At 36.5% G+C, this 19961-nt stretch overlaps 1 protein-coding gene across 1 annotated transcript; it reads right to left on the bottom strand.

Moving 5' to 3' along the window:
- Nucleotides 1–430: 430 nt before the first annotated feature.
- LOC141436585 (uncharacterized) lies at nucleotides 431–1663 on the bottom strand. Its single transcript, XM_074099584.1, has one exon. It carries the CDS (start codon nucleotides 1661–1663, stop codon nucleotides 431–433), a length of 1233 nt encoding a protein of 410 aa, XP_073955685.1.
- Between the last annotated feature and the right edge of the window lie 18298 nt (nucleotides 1664–19961).

Genomic DNA, 19961 nt, shown 5'->3' with positions numbered 1-19961 from the left:
AAAGTTGAATATTTCGCAAACAAATCACTGAATCTATAAATCGTCTTAGCAAACCCTCAATGGTTTTAAGAAAACTATTCAGCGATACCCCACACCATAGGCTAGGAAGAGAAAAAAAAACACCCCCACTTTACGTCTATGGGAGGTACAGTCAAGGGCAAAGATATCGACACGGCCAAAGTTGCAAAAATATGTATATACGGCCTTAATGTTAAATGAATAAAGTCGTGTATATACATTGTATCTAAATCAATCTAGTAAATCAAAAATCCTTCGATAGTCTTCTGTAGTTTTTTATTGTCAAGTTTTTTGTGTCACATATAAACAAAATCATAAGTCAAAAAATGGTAAAGGCTTGTATCAAAAAGGTTCTGCAACAATCTCCTCCTCGCTGCGAGAGCAGCATCTGTGGTGGCAGCAGCTGGCAGTTTCAGTAGCGGCAGCGGGCTCGTCGGCGGTTGCGCACAGGAGGGTAACCTCTGGTCTGGTCTGGTCTGGTCGCACCATCAGCCACGTTCAATTGCCCTGGACGCCATTGCCATCCAAGCAGTGAGTTCAGGATATCCAGTCCACTCCTTAGTTCCGTATTCAAGGAAATCCTGTTCGTCTGAGCTTTGGCGTCAAATACTGGCCAAAGTTTGCCAGGCTTGTTGGGGTTGCGAACACCGAAGTTAGGTGAAAACCATAATCGTTTATTAGTCGAGAGACCCATGACATGCTGGCGTGGCATGTTGACAACCTGCTTTTCATAATCTGCAATGTCTAGTACACGTCGTTCTTCAGATGAATTCCTGTGACTGTCGTCGCGCTTGACCCCAATGCTGCCAATCGTACCCCAATCGTGCTGACTATCATCTTGGTGATCATGCAAATGACAGCTATAATCAACACTGTTTCGTTTTCCGGCGGCAAATCCATGCAGGACCCAACCTAATCGGGTAAGTGAGGCAACGGGCTCATTCTTTCGACCTTCTCTCAACTGCCTGCTCACAATTAAATACCAATAATCTTGGCCGATAATCATAGTGGGTTTACCTCTAAATGTCTGTATGGGAATATCTGTCAGATGTGGCAGCGATGCCAAATCGATGCAGTCCAAGCTTTGCGTGGGAAGCGTCAAGTTGTCAACTGTGCGGACGTTATCTAGTTTGTGCGTGCCCTCTGACGTGTGTAGTGTCAATGACACGCGGTGACTTGGCGTGCACAAATTGTCCCCTACAGCACCATGAAGCTTGAGATCCGCTACCGGACCCTCGACACCAACTATTTCAGCAACGAAAAAACATTCATCTAGGAGAGCAAAAGTCGACATACTTCCTGCTGGCCCCTCTACGGTGACTGGTAAGACCTTCAGGTAAACCTTCTTGCTCGCTTGGTCCCAAACATTTGCCGTCGTATAAGAACATTCAGGTTTACCTTCTTTCTTGTCCTCGCCTTTATGCCAGTCGTCTCTATGCAGCAGCGAGTGATGGCCACGCTTGCAGGTCGCGCACTTCTTCTTTGAACGGCAGCGGTCACGGCGGTGCCTCGATTTCAGACACGCAAAGCATAGCTTTTTCTCGCAAGCCCAATCCCAGCGCTTATTGACATCGAGTATTCTGTAATCAGAGCAGTTATCAATTGAGTGGTCTGTCTTACCACAATAAATACATGTCAGGCACATCTTTTTTGTTTCAGCGACGGCGTTGACAGATGATTCATCCTCCTCCTCCGTGATAGTGAGTACAGGTCGCTTAGATGTCAATGTGATAGATCTAGTAGTGGGGCTCTGGGTAATTCAACTGCACCGGCGTTACATATCTTCTCGGCTTCTGCCATGAGGTACTGTGCGAGCGTAGATAGTCTGGGTGCACGTTTGTCTGACGCTGCCCAATAATCCAACCAACGGTACACCAAAGACTCTGTCAGTTTACCAACTACCTCGGTAACCAGGTCTGGACTGTGTAGGTATTCCAACCGCTCTGTTGCCTCTATTGCCGCTACACAGTTTGCGACCTTGGTCGCCAAGACGAGTAGGTCGGAGCGCGCGCCAGTGAGCTTCGGCAGCCTCTTCATGCTTCCTATAAGCTTGTGCAGCACCAGGTCGGGACGGCCAAATCGCATTTCCAACGTCTTCAAAATATCGGCTGCGGAAGAGCGCGTGGTGATTAATCGGGCCGCCACCGCTTCCCAAGCCTCTCCAGTCAGGCATCGTTGCAGGCGGGCCACGTTCTCTTCGTCAGTATATTGACCGATCACCGTCGTCGTTTCAAAGGCGCTCTTAAACCGAAGCCAGTCAAGCGGGTCACCTGAGAAGGTTGGCAAATCTCTAGCTGAGAGGCGTCCGATGAGCTTGTCGCCGGTAGGTGCGGGCTGGCTTACTTGTTTGACAGCCTCGGTTATCGCAACAGCCAACGAGGCGATGTCTTTGTCAGGCTGATCTCGCAGCTTAACCCGCTCAGGTTCATAATCATGGTGGGCGCACTGACCTCGATGCTCGTCAACCCATTCTTGCACCCTGGACTCCGCGGAAGCACGCGACGACTTGCCGTCCTCGTCGAGGAGCGCTAGTTGTTCCGATAATCGTGCCTCGATCAACTCGCGCTCTGTGTCCAGTCGTTGTTGCTCTAATTTAGTCTCAATAGCCAACCTTTCTTTTTCCAGCTCCGCCTTTTCCCGGGCCGCGCGCGCCTCCAGGAGTCGTTTCTGAGAGGCAGTGCTCCGCACCGTGCCCGCGACGGATGAATGTGCTGATCGCATAGAAGGCTCTTTAGTGACAGCCGCATTCGATTCTCGTACATCGGTTTTATTTTTGTTCGTTCCGACTCCGGCAATTCGTCCGCTACGGAGTCGAATTTGTTCTTCATCCATGTCCAAATTAATCCGGTTCGAAGGACCACTTTGTATCTAAATCAATCTAGTAAATCAAAATCCTTCGATAGTCTTCTGTAGTTTTATTGTCAAGTTTTTGTGTCACATATAAACAAAATCATAAGTCAAAAAATGGTAAAGGCTTGTATCAAAAAGGTTCTGCAACATACATATTTTTGTAATTTTTGCCGTGTCGATATCTTTGCCCTTGACTGTACAGTAAAAAAAAATTTTTTATTTTTTATTGTACCTTTTTTTGGAATACTTTACATATATATCCGTGCAAAATTACAGCTTTCTAGCATTGATTGATAGTCCCTGAGCCTGATAGTCCGCGGACGGACGGACTGACATACAGACATGGCGAAACTACATATAAGGGTTCCGTTTTTGCCACTTTGGCTCCAAAACCCTAAAAACTGACCTTTTTAAGAGATTTTCTTTAACATACTATATTAGACTTCACCCGCTGCTTCGCACGCATAATTCATAGAACTGGTACTTTAATTAAATGGGCTATGGGCAAAAAAACTGTGCGAGGGAAAGTCAAATAATTTATTTTCAGTCATTCATTCATACCGGGGTTTTACGAAATTGCCATGGAAATTTCCAAAAATTATGTTGACGTTGCATTAAAAACAAAATTATACGACTCACGCATAGCGATTATATTTCAAAATTTTATCCCTATCTCATATTCATCGGGATAAAAAGTTTTTTATTGCAATCTTCTTTACTTCCAGTCTTGATATTACTTCATTAAATACTTGAATTGAATGTAATAAAATAGTTTTTCCCTACAGCATTTCAATTAATTTTAATATTCTCCAGCACTAAAGTCAAATAGTATTTTAATAATTATTATGACAAATTTACTTCATAAAAAAAGACAATTTTGATAAACTGTGTCTTCAACGTTTAGTAGGATCAACATTAAGTCTTAAATTTTTAAAGTGATTTCTTGGTAAACTACAAAATCGCAACACAGTATTAAAAGTTGGTTTTAAATTTAATTTTGCAAGTGCAAAATAATTTCAAAACTAGCAATCGCTTTATTCCGTATCTTGCGCCACCAACAGCGAATCAAAACGCAACGTTACATTATTTCGCGAACCAAAACTCTGACTTTATTTAAACCTTTTTTAAGCTTTCTTCCTTTATGTGCTTAACAGCCCCTACACCTGTTTGCTCCAGGGCATTGCCTTTTTATTCCGTTAGATAATACAGCAATAGAAGTTACGACAAACCAAAGCAATGTTTTTTTTACGTTAAGTGCTACAAAACAGTTTCTTTTTGATGCAAAGAACAAAGTAATTTGTTCGCTCAGTGAGTAAGCAAAGTTTTTTTAATCGAGTAAGTTGTTTTTCGACGTATTTTTAATCTCAGTAAACATTTATGTTACAGAAAATCTTCGGTTTTTAAGGAAAACTTGATCGGTTCTAAAAATAAGTTAGTCCAGCCAATATTTACAAGATTTATTCATATTGCTCATGATCTACATTATAGCAATTTTTCTTTCTAATTTTGTTTTTTAATACAAAGACTGCTCTCTACTCAACGTAGGTTTGGCGTTTGGGAAAGTCCGTATTTTTTTTAAAACCCCATCCGCTGCTATGAGGTACCTGTGCACAACTGATCCTAAGTTGAAGGTCAATTCAAAGGAAGAAAGCCACGAATATTTTAAAATAATATTTTTTCAACTATATCCAAAAGAAGCTGCTGCCCGCGTCTCCGTCTTTATCTCACGAAAAATATACTTTTTTTTGGGATGAAACCATATTATGTTCTTCCTTAGAAATTTCATCTAAATCTGTTCAGCAGATTGATTGACGGTTGAATTGTATCAAAGTTTCACCTCATTATATATTTACATATAGGTACAAGCGTGTAATTGTATTCGGCATAAGAGAAATAAAACAATCTATTTATGTGTAATGTACAATATACATACATTATTCCAGTACGAGTACGATGATGTATTTAAAAACCCTTTTAAAATGTACCCTTTATGTTTTGGTTACCCTAAACAAACATAATATTAGCCCTGTAAAAAACGTGTTCTTTTACAGTAGGTACATATCCTAAATTCACGCAAGTGTAACAAAAATCATAAAAAAACATAACAAGTTTACAGATGATTACATCAGAAAATACGAAAACCAAGCCTGTTGTATTTTCAGAATAAATGAAAAATAATATTATGACTTGTATTCACAGCAGCATATGTTTACGATTTGAATTAAAACCAGATGAAAGTACCATGTTCCTGCTTTAATCAATGTCAATGGAATATTTATAAATAGATATTTTATAAACGCAGGTAGGTACTTTATTTATCAAAACTAAGGATATCCATATTAAGGAAAAATTGTACTTAAAACTTAGCCATAATCCAAATAGGTACGTACCTACTCAATAACTTAATACTAAATTAAATCTTAAAAAGACCCCCGTGGCATGGTGTCCAATAGGCTGGCAGCATTCTATCGTTGAATGGCGTTGGCAATTCGTTGAGTGAGATAGCTGCCAGCCCTCTGATTGGTCTCCAGTAGGGTCCAACAGACGCTTGCGCACTTCTTTAATCAGTTTTTGTGCTTTTATTGATTTTAAGAATAAACAATTTCCAACATGAATATAAAATAAATATCACTAATAATTGCTTGTAAAATATACCTCCTTTAAATTAAGTAAACTACTTGCGCAGAACGAATCAACCTTTTATTTCTTAAACACAATACTCCAATCTTTTGCGCAACAAACTTGGAACTTCCCTGCAGATTTGCCATTTCCAATGCTTTCTGCTGAATAATAGACAAGAAAATTAAGTTTACCTTTCAATGGAGAACGTTTGTATGCCGACTCCCGCTGTGTAAATCGTTCATCATTAAAATTAATTTGACTTCATGTTACCTACTCGCTAAACGTTCCTTATTCATTTCGTTTCCTTAATTAAGCAATCTGTTTACAATGAACCCCATTAATTGGTATTTCAATGGGAGAGAACTCCTGGCGAATTAACTCGACTACGGAAAAGGCGGTTCAGAATATTTTACTTTTGAAATTTTAATGGCCTGAATACTGCCTGGTATTTTTACGGCGAATTGCAGTTGAAATACCCATAAAAATAATTAATAACAGAAACATGCGACTACTTATCGAATGTTCCACATGACTGTGTTAATAAATTTAATGTTATAGAACGAGTTTTTTTTTTTACTTCTGTTCACTTTAATTAAGGGAACATTTAGCAGGTTTTAATTTTTCTAAGACACTAGAGGCCTCTACTTACTGTTTTAAAGATAATTACCAAATGGAAATTATATTGTGATTTTTTTTTATTCAGCCAGAAAGTTAACTGTCAGGTAGTTTCAATCAACGAACTGAGCTGTCTGTGGAAGTTGACAAAGATCAAGAAAAACATGATGTTAATTTTTATTAATGTGTTATTTTTAATCTGTAAGTATTTATTTGTTGTTCAATCAAAGGTTGTTCATCGCAGTTTGGATAAGGATGTAATTAAGTAATTGTGTTTTTAACCCCCGACGCAAAAAGAGGGGTGTTATAAGTTTGACCGCTTTGTGTGTCTGTGTGTCTGTATGTCTGTCTGTCTGTGGCACAGTAGCTCTTAAACGGACGGGTGGGCCGATTTGAATGTGTTTTTTTATTTGGAATTTGGCTTTCAAGCGATGGTTCTTAGACATGTTTCATCGAAATCGAATTAGACGTTTTTGAGATATTGAACTTTGAAGTGACAAAGTCGGGGGTTTTCCAACTTTTTGTTTGTTAGGTTATTTTTTAATTGTTACAAACATTTATATTCTTCACACAAATTGACATGAGCCTCTACCACAGCATAGATTATCCCTCTACAAGGATTCGAAGACAGGGTCTCTAAGGACTACTAGCCGATAATCAATACGGTATTTGACTATTTTGTATATGTTTTATAAATTAAAACTACACAATGCCTGTTATCGAATAAAGAAACAATTTTTAAGCTACCTTCACAAATAACAAAGTTATGAGGGTTTGAGATTCAAGATTAGACAGAGAAAGACATACTGCCACACGCCAGTATCGCCATACTTGCTGCATAGAGAAAAGCATTTGAGAAAGAGACAAGTACATAGATTTTTCAAAAAATCGCTATAATTCCAATATTCAACCGATTTAAGTTTTCTCTTCGCTAAACACTGTCTGTATATCTATATTTTCATAATAATATTAAGATATGGCAAATTCAGGAGTTGTCAAATACCGTATTATCCGTTTTACACACATTCCTTTTATATTATTTCAAACAAATATGACAATTGTGTGGAAACAAAATTGTATATTCAAGGTGTTATCCGTGCGGCCAATTTTTCCAGCGAATGGCTGCGGTCGCATGCGAGTTGGCCATTTATAAAGCACAGTGAGAGCCCTTAATAGTCTGTCGACAGCCAAATGTCACCGGCCGTTTGTTTGGCCACATTCAACGCTCTATTTTGTACGTATTTTAATGTAAGTCGAGGCAAGTTATGTGAAAAGTTTTTTTTTAAGATTTAGATATTCAACGCATCTGCAATCCCCCTGGTGTTGCAGGTGTCTATGGGCGGTGTGTATCAGGAGACCCACTTGCTCGTCCAGTTGATTAAGCTCAAAAGGTGAGATGGTACGATGGGGCGATGTTTGTATGTTGCCAAAGTTCGCGAACTTGGCCACAAAACACGGGCACGCAACACGATTACACAACTTTTATCTGGTAGGTACTTAAAACCATATTAGGAAGGAAAATGTTAGTCCGTCTATCCGACTTAGATTTGCTTAAGAGCTACCACCGATGCTTGAAGGCAGGATTAGAGAGTAAGATGTAATAATCTGAACCCTAACCTGGCATTAGGGCCAGCAAATGTGTAGACAGCTAATTTCAATGAACTCAGTGAATTTATAAATACATAGCTAGTTTTTTTTTCAAACCTCATAATAAATTCTAGTAAAATATAATGAAAACACTAACATAACCTTCAATCATAGAGTTTCAAAGCTAAAGGGTTCACATTGAGTCCTTTACAGTCCGATCAACGACAAACAGGCGTTTTTTTCTATTCATTGCGCGGCCGATATGCTGGTCGTATAGTGGTTACCTGGCGACAAACGCAATGAATACAAATGTTTTTGAGCCGCTGCTAGCGCGGAGTCATAATCCGGGCAATACAGTGAGCACAGCACAGTTCGCGTGCCGGCGGTTAATCTACGTTTTCTCCATCGTCAACCATAAACCCACCGTTCCTACGCCAATTACGGTGATCTACGACCGTCGCGTTAGTATTAAGTATTTATAAATTACCTTCTCTTTAATAAAAACGCCCGAAAGTGTTATTATTAATGAAGTGAAAACGAACGCTGCTTAATCATTCACGCTATAAAGGTTTTTTTAAAGGGCGTTTCGTAATGCCACCAACTTCAACGGCGTATTATGATTAGTTTGTGGCAAATATATTAACTTTTTTAAAGGTGAACAAAGCCAACATAATCCATCCATCCCAGCCTATATACGTCCCACTGCTGGGCACAGGCCTCCTCTCAGAACAAGAGGGCTTGGGCCATAGTTCTCACGCGGGCCCAGTGCGGATTGGGAACTTCATACACACCCTTGATTTGCTTCGCAGGTTTGTGCAGGTTTCCTCACGATGTTTTCCTTCACCGTAAAGCTCATGGTAAATTTTAAATGTAATTCCGCACATGAATTTCGAAAAACTCAGCAGTGCGAGCCGGGGTTTGAACCCACGACCCTCTGCTTGAGAGGCGATAAGACAAACCACTAGGCTACCACGGCTTTCACATAAAATTCACTTATTAATTACTGTGGTAAACTAAATAGTATAAACACATCAGTAGCATGTGTAGTGGAATGAGGAAGATAATAAGCAATTCTTGATAAAAAAAATGCTATTACTCGCTTGAAGAATATTTTAATGAATAATTATCACAAGCTATTACCTACCTAATCTGAAATCAAATTAAATAATGTTTTTACCAATGCCATTGTTCACACACTCATTATGATACCTAATATTAAATCATCCTGACATACTTATAGCATAACATGCATTAATAATGGTGTTGCATGACTGAAATTATTATTATTTAATTATTCTTTACTATTTTGATTTTGTATTATTGCCACAATTTTCATTCAATTCTAAGATACTCGTATTTACCAATTTATTGTTTTGAAAACTCTCCCTTAAAAATGCTGCTCCCTTCCGGGTTTCATAATGTTAGTGCTACATATATTGTACTTATTGACATGTGGGCATTTAATAAATAAATAACTAAATAAACGTAGAAAAAAATATATTGTTTACGATTTTAGGTGACTACGTTTCGCTAAATAGATATTGGTGTATTTAAATAATGGGTATGTCAATATTGAAATAAAAAGTAACTTATGTGTTATTCCTTAAAATCTAGCTGGGTATGTAGGCACTATCTATGTACGTAGAGATATGGTATTTAACAAATATCAACCCATAAACAAATTCATACACACGTGCTCAAAAACTTTCGCATTTATAATACTATTACACGCTTAAACCATTAGATCCGGCAGTTGAATCGAAATTCCGCGATTTTGCTGAAATTCCATGGGAATTTCCAAAATATATATCATAATAATAATAACGATGATCTTCTTTTGCTTTGTAGGTATGTAGAATAGAACACCCGTGTAAAAAAATATGTTAGCAGTTGTGATTTCGGAATGCATACAGTCTCCTGCATTAATATCTGCGACAGCGGAGCGTACAAAAATAGTAGTCATATCAGATATTTTTATACACCCTTTGGTGTATCAGATATTGGTGCTGATGACTGTACATACTGATCCTGTGGATATGTTAAAATAGCCTAATTGTACTTCACTTTATTCAAATCCATTCCACTAATTTACTGTCAAAGAACAATAAACACGCACACACACACACACACACACACACACACACACTCACAATCTTTCGCTTGTATACATATAATAAAAATAATAGTAGAATTAATGGAAATCTAAGGAAACAGATCCAGCGTAGCCGCGTAGCACAGTATGCGTTGCATGTTAAATAAATACGATAGGTATATCAAAGCACAAATCAAATCAGAATTCAACAGCTTCAAGCCTTATAATATATCACCAGGATCAGAGCTTCCTGGCAGTATTATTTTATGATCAAGGAGGCGCCAGCGAGGCCGAACAATGTTTTTCTAAGTGTCAACTATTTATAGTTATTAGGGTTTGGTGTAATTTGTGAACGTGGTAGAAATTGATAATTTATAAAAAGTACAACTCAGCTTATATTTTTTGTTTTCTCGTTGGCTCAATGTATTATTCATTAAAAACGAAATAAGAAAACGGCAAGTTTAAGTTTAGTTCTTTTGTTTTTTCCTGTGAGTTTTTTTTTAATAAGTGCGAATGATTTATTGTGAAAATGTAATTGTAAATACAAGATGTTTCTGTTTAACGTTGCCATACATACTAAAAATAGGTAATATTATTGCAGGTGGTAGGATCTTGTGCAAGGTCCGCCCGGATTGCTACCACCATCTTGCTCGCTAATCCTGCCGTGAAGCAGCAGTGCTTGCACTGTTATGTTTCGGCGTGGAGAGTAAGACAGCCGGTGAAATTACTGGCACTTGAGGTATCCTATCTTAGGCTTCTAGGTTGGCAACGCATCTGCAATATCAGGAGACCCACTTGCTCGTTTTCCATCAGTCAATATATATATATATATATATAATTCTACATCGACTGAACGTCGATTCGATCAAACATCTCAGTAAACGTAGTGTAGTACGTCCCGCCCGGCCAGTTGGGGTGATGATCTGCGAAAGGCTGCTGGTAGAATCTAGAAGGGTCGAGCCGAGGACGGAGCACAATGACGCTTATTAGGGGAGGAATGTCCAGCAGTGGACCGCTATAGGCTGATGATGATGATAAGTAATTTATGGAAATATTTATCAACTACAGTGAGAATCCTAAAAAAACATTTAGATCACCCAATCACTTGAAACATTCGATCCTGAATGAACTTTGAAAAAAAAACTACGCTTACTCGGAAATACGCAAACCCTTTCGAACCCAGCCGATAAATTAAATAAATTAAATTTGAATTTGAATTTGACATGAATTGTACATAAGATCCACTGTCATAACTCTTACATTTGAATTTTGAACTTGACATGTATTGTACACAAAGTCCATTTTCGTAACTCTTTTCATACTCGGCTGGGTTCGAAAGGGCTAAGAAAAACTGTAATTCCTCTAATAAACGGTAATCTATTAAAATCGCTTCACCCCTCGCTCGCGCTCGTCATATAAACCAAGTCGTGAGAGTTTGCTTTCCTATCATTAACTCCACCAAATTAATGTCAATCACTTTTATTGGCAGATAAATAAAAACAGTAGCACCACTTCCCGGTGGCCTTTGTTCTGTCGAACTATAAATTAAAAAAAAAAGGCTATCTGATAATTATCTTAAGCCGAACACTAGCCTTAATTTATAACTTTCATGCCTCGGTCAGTGGTTTTATTGAAGTATTTTCGACCTAATTAAAATATCTCCCTTTCAAGTTTTTACCCAAGTTCGCTTTTATTAATGTTGAAATATTGGACTTTGAAAAGAGTTACGGGAAGATATTAATTTTATTAACTATTCGATCAATGTTAGAGATCTGCTACTTTGTTCGGCGGAAATTAAAACGTGCTTCCGTTTTATAGCTTTATGGGGAAAAAACTGGCCAAGTGCGAGTCCGGCTTGCGTACTAAGGCTCCGTACAAATGTAAAAAGCAGACAAAAGTTTGTGCTTCATAGTAGTATTTTTATAAAAAATAATGTTATTTTGTTTAAATAAATGATTTTCGGATGACTTCCTTTACAAGTGCTATGAGCGCACTATAGTCAAATTTCATAATTCTCCGCCAACGGGAAGCACCCTAAAGGTTCTGGTTGCTATTTTTTTTTAAGAAATGCACTTTCATTTTATTGTACTGCATCTTATAATCGCCATTTTAATTCAGAATTTAAAACTTAATTATGATTATTTACTTACATCATTTCAACCTAATATTTGAATGCATTCAAAAGTAAAATAATATTTGGCAGACAAATGGAAAACTAAGTGATTCGATGAGGATTTCTTTTTTCCTTGGAGGCACGGAACCCTAAAACGATATAAATACTTAATGGTTTCATTTTACAAACATTGTTCTGATATTGAAAGAGAGCGCAAACATTCCAGGATACTCAAAATAATTTTGTTTTGCGTAAGTTACAGTAAATTTTATTAAAAAATCATAAATACTGCTTATTTTTCGCTTCTACCGTTATATTCCTAGTTTTATTATTTCATTGAAAATAGTTGTATAAATTTTTTCGTTGGGCCTAAAATCCTGTGTGATAGAGCTCGTATGTGAATCGTAAATTATTTTAAAACTGGTATCTTGGTACCGACAAGCCGTTTACGTCGCGTAAATCAAGATTAAGTACTAACATACGGGTCATACCTCAAAATGTGTCAACGATAAATCAGGCGGTAAATAAGAAATTCGCCTCATCTAATTCATAGCGACTTCAAAGTGAATGTAAGGGTGAATCGTAAAAGTGAAACAGGGACTATTAAACTTGTTCACGGGGTAAAAAGTGTTATATTTTGGTTTAATTGGTCTCTAGAGTGTGATCACTTTTTTAAGTGTTGGTTTCGGCTTAAAGCGGTTAAGCTTGTGTTTTAAATGAAAACGTATTGGGAATTATTTTTTTACTACTTCAGTAACGAAATCAATTTTTAACGGTAATCAATATTTATTTAAAAAAGTTCGGACTCCGAATTACCAGTTAGCCGAAATTTTATGCAAATATTGTTGTTTATGATCTTTTACGTCGGTTCAATCATGCCTACAAAATTAACCAAAAACATTTGGATGTTTCTATAACATTAGAGGCGACTATTTTTGTTGAGCAACAAATTCTCACCCATTCATAAAAAAATAAACATTAATTGCTTGCTTAGTTTATAATTGTAAACGTCAATATAAACTCAATGGCCCATTCATAAATTACAACAGATTAAGACAATGAAACCCAATCTCAGAGCAACAGGTGGAGATTTCACGGCAGATGACTCGTTTAAAAGCGAACCTCCGAGATTCAAACTTAAGCTTCTTTATCAAATATAAACTTATCGAAGTAAACTTCCTGGTGGTAGGCACCTATTCACGAAACCAACTTTCAACAGAACAGTTTATTCATTTCCATAGTCTAAGTTTAATGTAGTATGTGTAGTTTAATGCACCTTCAAACTTTGAGATCCAGCTGTGATAATGATTTAACAATTGTGATAATTTGTTAATGATTATAAAACCATATTATTTTAATCGACGATGCCATGTCTCAAATTAATTCTTAAATTACACACCATAAGCTAAAAATATTTCTCGGACAAATTAAAATAACTTACAGGCCAAAAGTAATAAAAGAAAAACACAAAACAATATTAACGTTCAACGACGCGTAAAAATATCGATGCAATAACCAATACGGCCGTTTGTTAAGTTTCAGAAACCGGTATCTTGTAATGGATCACTTAATTTCGATTAACTCCACGGACTCCGGCGAAGAACAATGCAACGCCGGAAATTACTCGTTTTCGCTTTTTGATCGTTTTTCACGTTATTTTCGATACGGAACGTCAGAAAATCTTAAACAAATATACTCTATACTACACTACCGATTTAAATAAAAGAGTGGTGTTTATTCCTGCTTAAAAATATCTAGCGTTTTTGAGTTTATTCTTTGCAAAATAACACAATGTTTTTTGTGTCTTTCTGTTTTAGTGTCTTTTTAAAAAGCTGACTCGAAGACTCGAGCTGATGTAGGTTACCAGGGAAGCAGCGAAGCGCGACTCGCAGCTAACTGTTAACTCTTTCTTGATTTTCATTCACGAATGTTTTGTCTTTTTGTTGCGTTTACTTATATGTACACCGAATTTTTTACTTTCAAATTTGTCAAACTTAAGCATAAGTACCTAGGCCACGGGTAGAGTACCAGATGGTACCCGACCCACTCCTAGAGGTATGTTCATCACTAAGATGACGTATAGGAACAAATTGCAGGTGTGGCCACTTCTCATTGTGTTCCAATGCACGTCGAGCTAAACTCACGAGCCTTATAAAGTGACTAGTTTTGGTTCGAATCCTATATCAAATAGACTAACGTCAAATAGAGGCCAAGTTAGGTTCACTTGACAAAATGCTTTTCTATTGTTTCGTGAACTGCTATCTGTTTCCCACCGGCCAGGGTACTCTGTGCCAGTTATGCCTCTTCGCTTAAGCTTTGAGGGAGCGTATCGCTCAAACTTGTAGCCATTATTTTAATGGCCTATCAATATATTGCCTATAGTTACACAACGTATTATTTAACTTCGAAACTAATTTGAGTATTTGCTTTATAAATTGGGTGGGATCTTTATTAAGACTTTGCGATATAATGTTTCTCATGCATTTTGTTATGGCGAATGGTTTTAATAATGGGGTACAGTTGATGTTAACAATAAAGAAGCGTAAAGTTTTGTAATTTTTGTTACGATAATACCTTTTGGTTTGGTTTTGAAATAGTAATGACGTGTGTCGATGGCGGATATTAGGTTTTTGTTGAAGCGTGACTGATGTTCGGGCTTTAATATTATCATTAAATCATTAAAATGTATTTAGGCCTGTCTATCATAGTTGCATAATGTTTGTTTATCCATCTAGAAATAAAAAATATCGAATGAGTCATTGGAGATAAAGAATAATACAAAAAAAAACACTACTTTTAAATGTTTCATTAAACGTTCCTGTTACTTACTCTGAGGTTGACTAGATCTTAAAGGGATAAAGTTCACGTTTTAGATTTTTTTGTTTCGTTATAAGTATGAGTTCGATAAATAATAATTTATACATATAACTGTAATGTCCCATCTGTGAGGCGAAGTTTAGTGATGAGATGTTTTGATTAGCATGTGAGCATGTCATTCGATCACTTTATCTTATATTTTGTTTTATTCTAGTTTATAAGTAGTGCAATGCCTGCCTGATTCCAAACTTAGAGTGAGAATGTCATTTGAAAAGTTATGTTTTTTGACTAGGGTGTGATATAACACGCGTCATCTCGTTTAAGTTAAGCTTAAACTTGTATTTTGAGACTATCTGTGAAATCCTGTATTTGGCTATGTGTCACTATTTTCATAATCATATTGTTTTATAAGCTGTTAATTCTCCTTTAAATAAATAATAAAAAAATGGTCACTTATCTTATAAGTTGATGCGTCTGTATATCGCAGATGATTTAAATAATAAAGTCTTTTACAAAATCACTAGCCTATACCACTATACCCACATTTTCTCTCGTGTGAAGCATATTATAGTCTGGCAGTCGGATTAAAATTCTGGATTTTAATGAATTTAGACGGGAATTTATAGACTTTTGCTTTGTGATATTGAGAGAATGCTTGCATTTCGTTTTAATTACCGTACGCGAATTACGTCACTATTCGTTTTATCACTCCCCTTACCCCAGTTCAATGACAAGACAAAGTAACTAAAAGGTTTTAGCTCAATTTTATTGTTCATAGCCAATGAAAATTAGTTCGACTAAATTTTAATGTCAAAAATTTAAGCATAATTTTCTATACTTCACTGTTTAACATATGCTTGCACAGAGGTAATTTAAAATACTTGAAAACTGACGGACCTTTTTGTCATGAAACTGTAAATCCCATTCACGTGAAAATTTCGGAATAAAAAACTAGCCTAATTGTTTCCTAAGACAGCAAACAAACAAACTTTCGTTTTTAAAATATAAGTTCAATTTAAAAAAAAAACATGGGACAATTGACACCAATTGACCTAGTCCCAAACTAAGCAAAGCTTGTACTATGGATACTAAGCAACGGATAAACATACTTATCAAAGTCAAAATATCTTTATTCAATTTAGGCTATAACAAGCACTTATGAATGTCAAAAAAAAATCTACCACCGGTTCGGAAAAACCTCTGCTGAGAAGAATCCGGCAAGAAACTACTTAAATATATACAGATAAATACAGATATATATATAGATAAATACTTAAATATATACATATAAAACACCCAAGACCCGAGAGCAAACATTCGTATTATTCACACAAATATCTGCCCCGGCCGGGGATCGAACCCGGAACCTCAAACTTCTATCTGGCTATCCGGTCGTCAATTGGAATGGAACATCTAAAAAACTATTCAATATTTTGTGCATCTGCAATATCTCTACGGCGTGCAAACATAGCTTTCTGCTTCGTTGAAACTAAACCTTATAGTCGTAATTTTAAAACTGTCTCTCCAGCTTTATCACCCAAAAGCGGCCTTTATACCCGCTGTACAAATTTTAAATCCCTTTGCGTTCCGCGTACTCTATTGAGTTAGCAATGTCCAGTGTATGAGAGAAAAAAGTAAGAATTCGCCATGTCTGACCATTTCCGGCGGCTATTATTCTGTCTCCCCCTATATCCCTTTCCGCTTGTCGCGAAAACAAAATACTGGTTGTGGATAAAAAGGCTTTACTATTCAGCGTTCCTTAATATTGACAATGACCCCTGCTTTGATTAAGTGACAATAATGGCATTGAACCTGAATGCATCGTATCTGATGGGAGTGGTCATTGCACCTTTATAACATAGAAATTAACTACCTATTCTTAAAAACAAATAATTAATGCAGGATTTTTTAGCTGACTGTACATTTTGCTGACTTTGCTTGTATTGTCATGCAAGTTATGCAAATAAAATATTTGAATTTGTCATCTAAATTTTATAATAATACCAAATTTCAAGTCAGTGCGACCGCTGAAAGTGGAACAAAAATAAATAGCAAGATTTGGAACAAACAAACAAATATACGAGATCATATACCAGACGTCAAGCCAACATCGCAGACGCAGAGCAAAATGTCTATCACACATCACGTTACGTTTGACATAAACAACTTTAGTATACCAATCAATAAGCTTTTATATTACTACGAAAAACTGCACTACCTATCTACACTGAAAATCATTAATTTACAACTACAGTGAGACGCGGACAAAGTTATTAAAATAGATACACGGATCACTCACGTATTGCAAGTGGTTAGTGTAAACGAGACTATAGAAAGTGTTTTGGTTAGTGTGACGTGCAACTCTAGTTATGTATGACAGTAATTGTGGTGAAGTCGAGGGTAGTTTTTCGCGGGATCCCCTTCAATCGCATAATTTTTTTTAGACTATTATTGTTTCGCATAATTGATTTGGCATATTTTGTATTGGCATAACAGTACTGTCGCATAGTAATACTTTGGCCTACTACTTTTTTGGCATATTAAGCTATTAGAATAATTTCAGTTGGACTAGTTTGTATTAGTTGTTGGCTATTGATTATTTGTTATAAATGGGCAACAAAATTATAGGTAAGGTTAGATCACGTTAGGTACATTAGGTTAGGATAGGTTAGTATGATACCCAGGCGCAAAGCGGCCAAGCAACGCAGAAATAGGAGGTCCGCTTCGCCGATTTGAATTCGATTGTTTTAATTGGAAGCAGGTTTTCTAGCGATGGTTCTTAGACATGTTTCATCAAAATCGATTCGGCCGTTTTTGTGACATTGAACTTTGAAATGGCAAAGTCAGGGGTTTTCCAACTTTTTGTTGGTTGGGTTATAAAGCAGCCAGTTCGATAGAATGGCATATTACCTATGTTTATGAAAATTTTAAGATGCTCATTTGTCATTACCTACTCGGACACTTCAAAATAGTACCTATTAACCATTAACGAGCTTATATTCACATTTATACGGGCAAAATAAGCACAAAACAAATAAAATTGCATTAACTAAAACAGTTTCACCGACGTCAGTTGAATCTGTTTGAAGCAAACAGATTTTGCCCTTTACAAACACGCCATCATACATTTGAAAGCTGGGTTTTGCGAATTTTCGCGACGCCAACGCTAGACCAACAAACAAGCGGTGACGGTAAGTGAAAAGTTAGGTTGTTTGTGCTTTTAACCAATCTCTGGTGTGGAAAAAACACCTAGTATTGACTGTATTTTTTTTTGTATGATAAAGTTGAACGTGCCAATAAATATTTTTGTAAATCAAGCTTTGTTACTGTTTATGCCGAAACGGTATGTTGTTTTAATAACGAATTTGTACAAACTGGTAAGCCGAATGATTGTCCCAAATTACATATTATTTTTATTTAAAAATAATTTCCATCATTTATTAGTTACATTAAAAACTAATAATAATATAGCTGTTGCTCGCGCGGGAACTATACTAGATTTGTCGTTATCGTGTGAAAAACGGAGTATTGATTACTAAAATCAAATTAAATTGTGGGATTGTCATTAATTGTAACAATCGTGTTTTCTTTTCATTAATTATAATCATACTTACTCGTATGAATGAACAGATAATAAAGTAAGTTTGTCTCAAAAAATGACAGTGCAAAAAGGTTTGAATGACGAATCTATTGCAAACAGAAAAACCGGCCAAAAGCGTGTCTGACACGCCCAAGATAGGGTTCCGTAGCCATTACGAAAAAATCAAGTAATATTTTTCTAAGGATTTCGTATGGTGTGTGGAATCTTCCAAGTTTAGGTTTAGGTTAATTCTCAAGCAATCTTGGCCGTTACAATTTACCTTGTAAATTTGATATATGTACTACCATCGTGAGTTTTTTCAAATTTTTCCACCCAACAGTTTAGATTTTAAAGTTCCCCCCTTTAAAATCTAAACTGTTGGGTGGAAAAATTCGATTCCCATAAAAATTTGCACTTTAAAGTTGAATAATTCGCAAACAGATCACTGAATTGAAAAATTGTCTTAGCAACCCTCAATGGTTTTAAAACACCTATTTAACGATACCCCACACTAGTTACAGGGTTAGTCAAGTAAAAAAAAAACACCCACACTACGTCTATGGGAGGTACTTACCCTAAAATTTTTTTTTACTTTTTTTATTCTATCACTTTGTCGGCGTGACTGATATGTATATTCATGGCAAATTACAGCTTTCTAGTACTAACGGTCTCTGAGCTTAGCCGCGGACAGACAGACAGACAAACATTCAGACGGACAGACATGGCGAAACTTTAAGGGTTCCTAGTTGGCTACGGAACCCTAAAAACGGTTAAAAATTCTTACAGCAATTGTTATATAAAATATAAAATGTCTATGAGTATCTATAGTAGTTCCCGAGCCTCGTAAATCAAGATATTTATTGCGCTCCGCTTGTTTCCACATCATAGACCTAGAGTTATGAGCTCAAAGGGAACAAAACTCCTTAATTACCACATAAAGCAGTCTTCACCCTTTTAATCATATCAAAAGAGCAATCTTCCGGCCGGATGGACGACGAACGACAGTTTACAACTCACTTCATAATAATCTGAAAATATTCTACCAAACTCTATATCAAAGCAGTAAAGACCAAACTGCTTCAGACAAACCCCAATCCGCGACCAAGTAGTAATTAGAAAAGTTCCAGAAATAACGCTGTTCTATCATATTACAAAATCGTTTTTGATTTTTGAAAATCTAATTTTGAGATTAACTCGTTTGCCGCGGCGACTTATGTTTTAATTAATCTTTTGCCTGAACATTTTCTGCGCCCTTTAATAGGAAGATTTTAATTACGTTTTATTACTAACCGTTCAATTTTAGGAGGAAAAAATTAGAAATTACCAACCCCGCGTATTTCCTTAATATAATAATTTTACGAAAATTTTGAAGCAGTTCTCGAAAAAATAATAACATTTGCTTATATATTTGTGTATAAGATTGTTATGTAAGAACATCACTTGTATAAGTACATTAGTAGGTACACTAACCCGATTATACGCGGTAATAAAATTACGAGTTCAAATTATCGACACAATAACGCATGCTATGAATTATAGTAGCGGCTGCTCTCTCTGTTTATAAACTACTAGTTACATGTCTCACTAACCTTATCCTCCTCTCTTTCCTTCCCTCCAATTATAAGCAGGACGTCATATTAGATCCTATATACATAATACGAGCACAA

This window comes from Choristoneura fumiferana, chromosome 16 (genome assembly GCF_025370935.1).
Source record: "Choristoneura fumiferana chromosome 16, NRCan_CFum_1, whole genome shotgun sequence".
NCBI classification, from domain to species: domain Eukaryota; kingdom Metazoa; phylum Arthropoda; class Insecta; order Lepidoptera; family Tortricidae; genus Choristoneura; species Choristoneura fumiferana.
The sequence above is the reverse complement of the archived record's forward strand: the minus strand, read 5'-3'. Positions and strand labels throughout refer to the sequence as shown.

Excerpts from the sequence above, each read along its gene's own strand:
- LOC141436585 (XM_074099584.1), bottom strand. The coding sequence starts at position 1,663 with ATGTGCCTGACATGTATTTATTGTGGTAAGACAGACCACTCAATTGAT.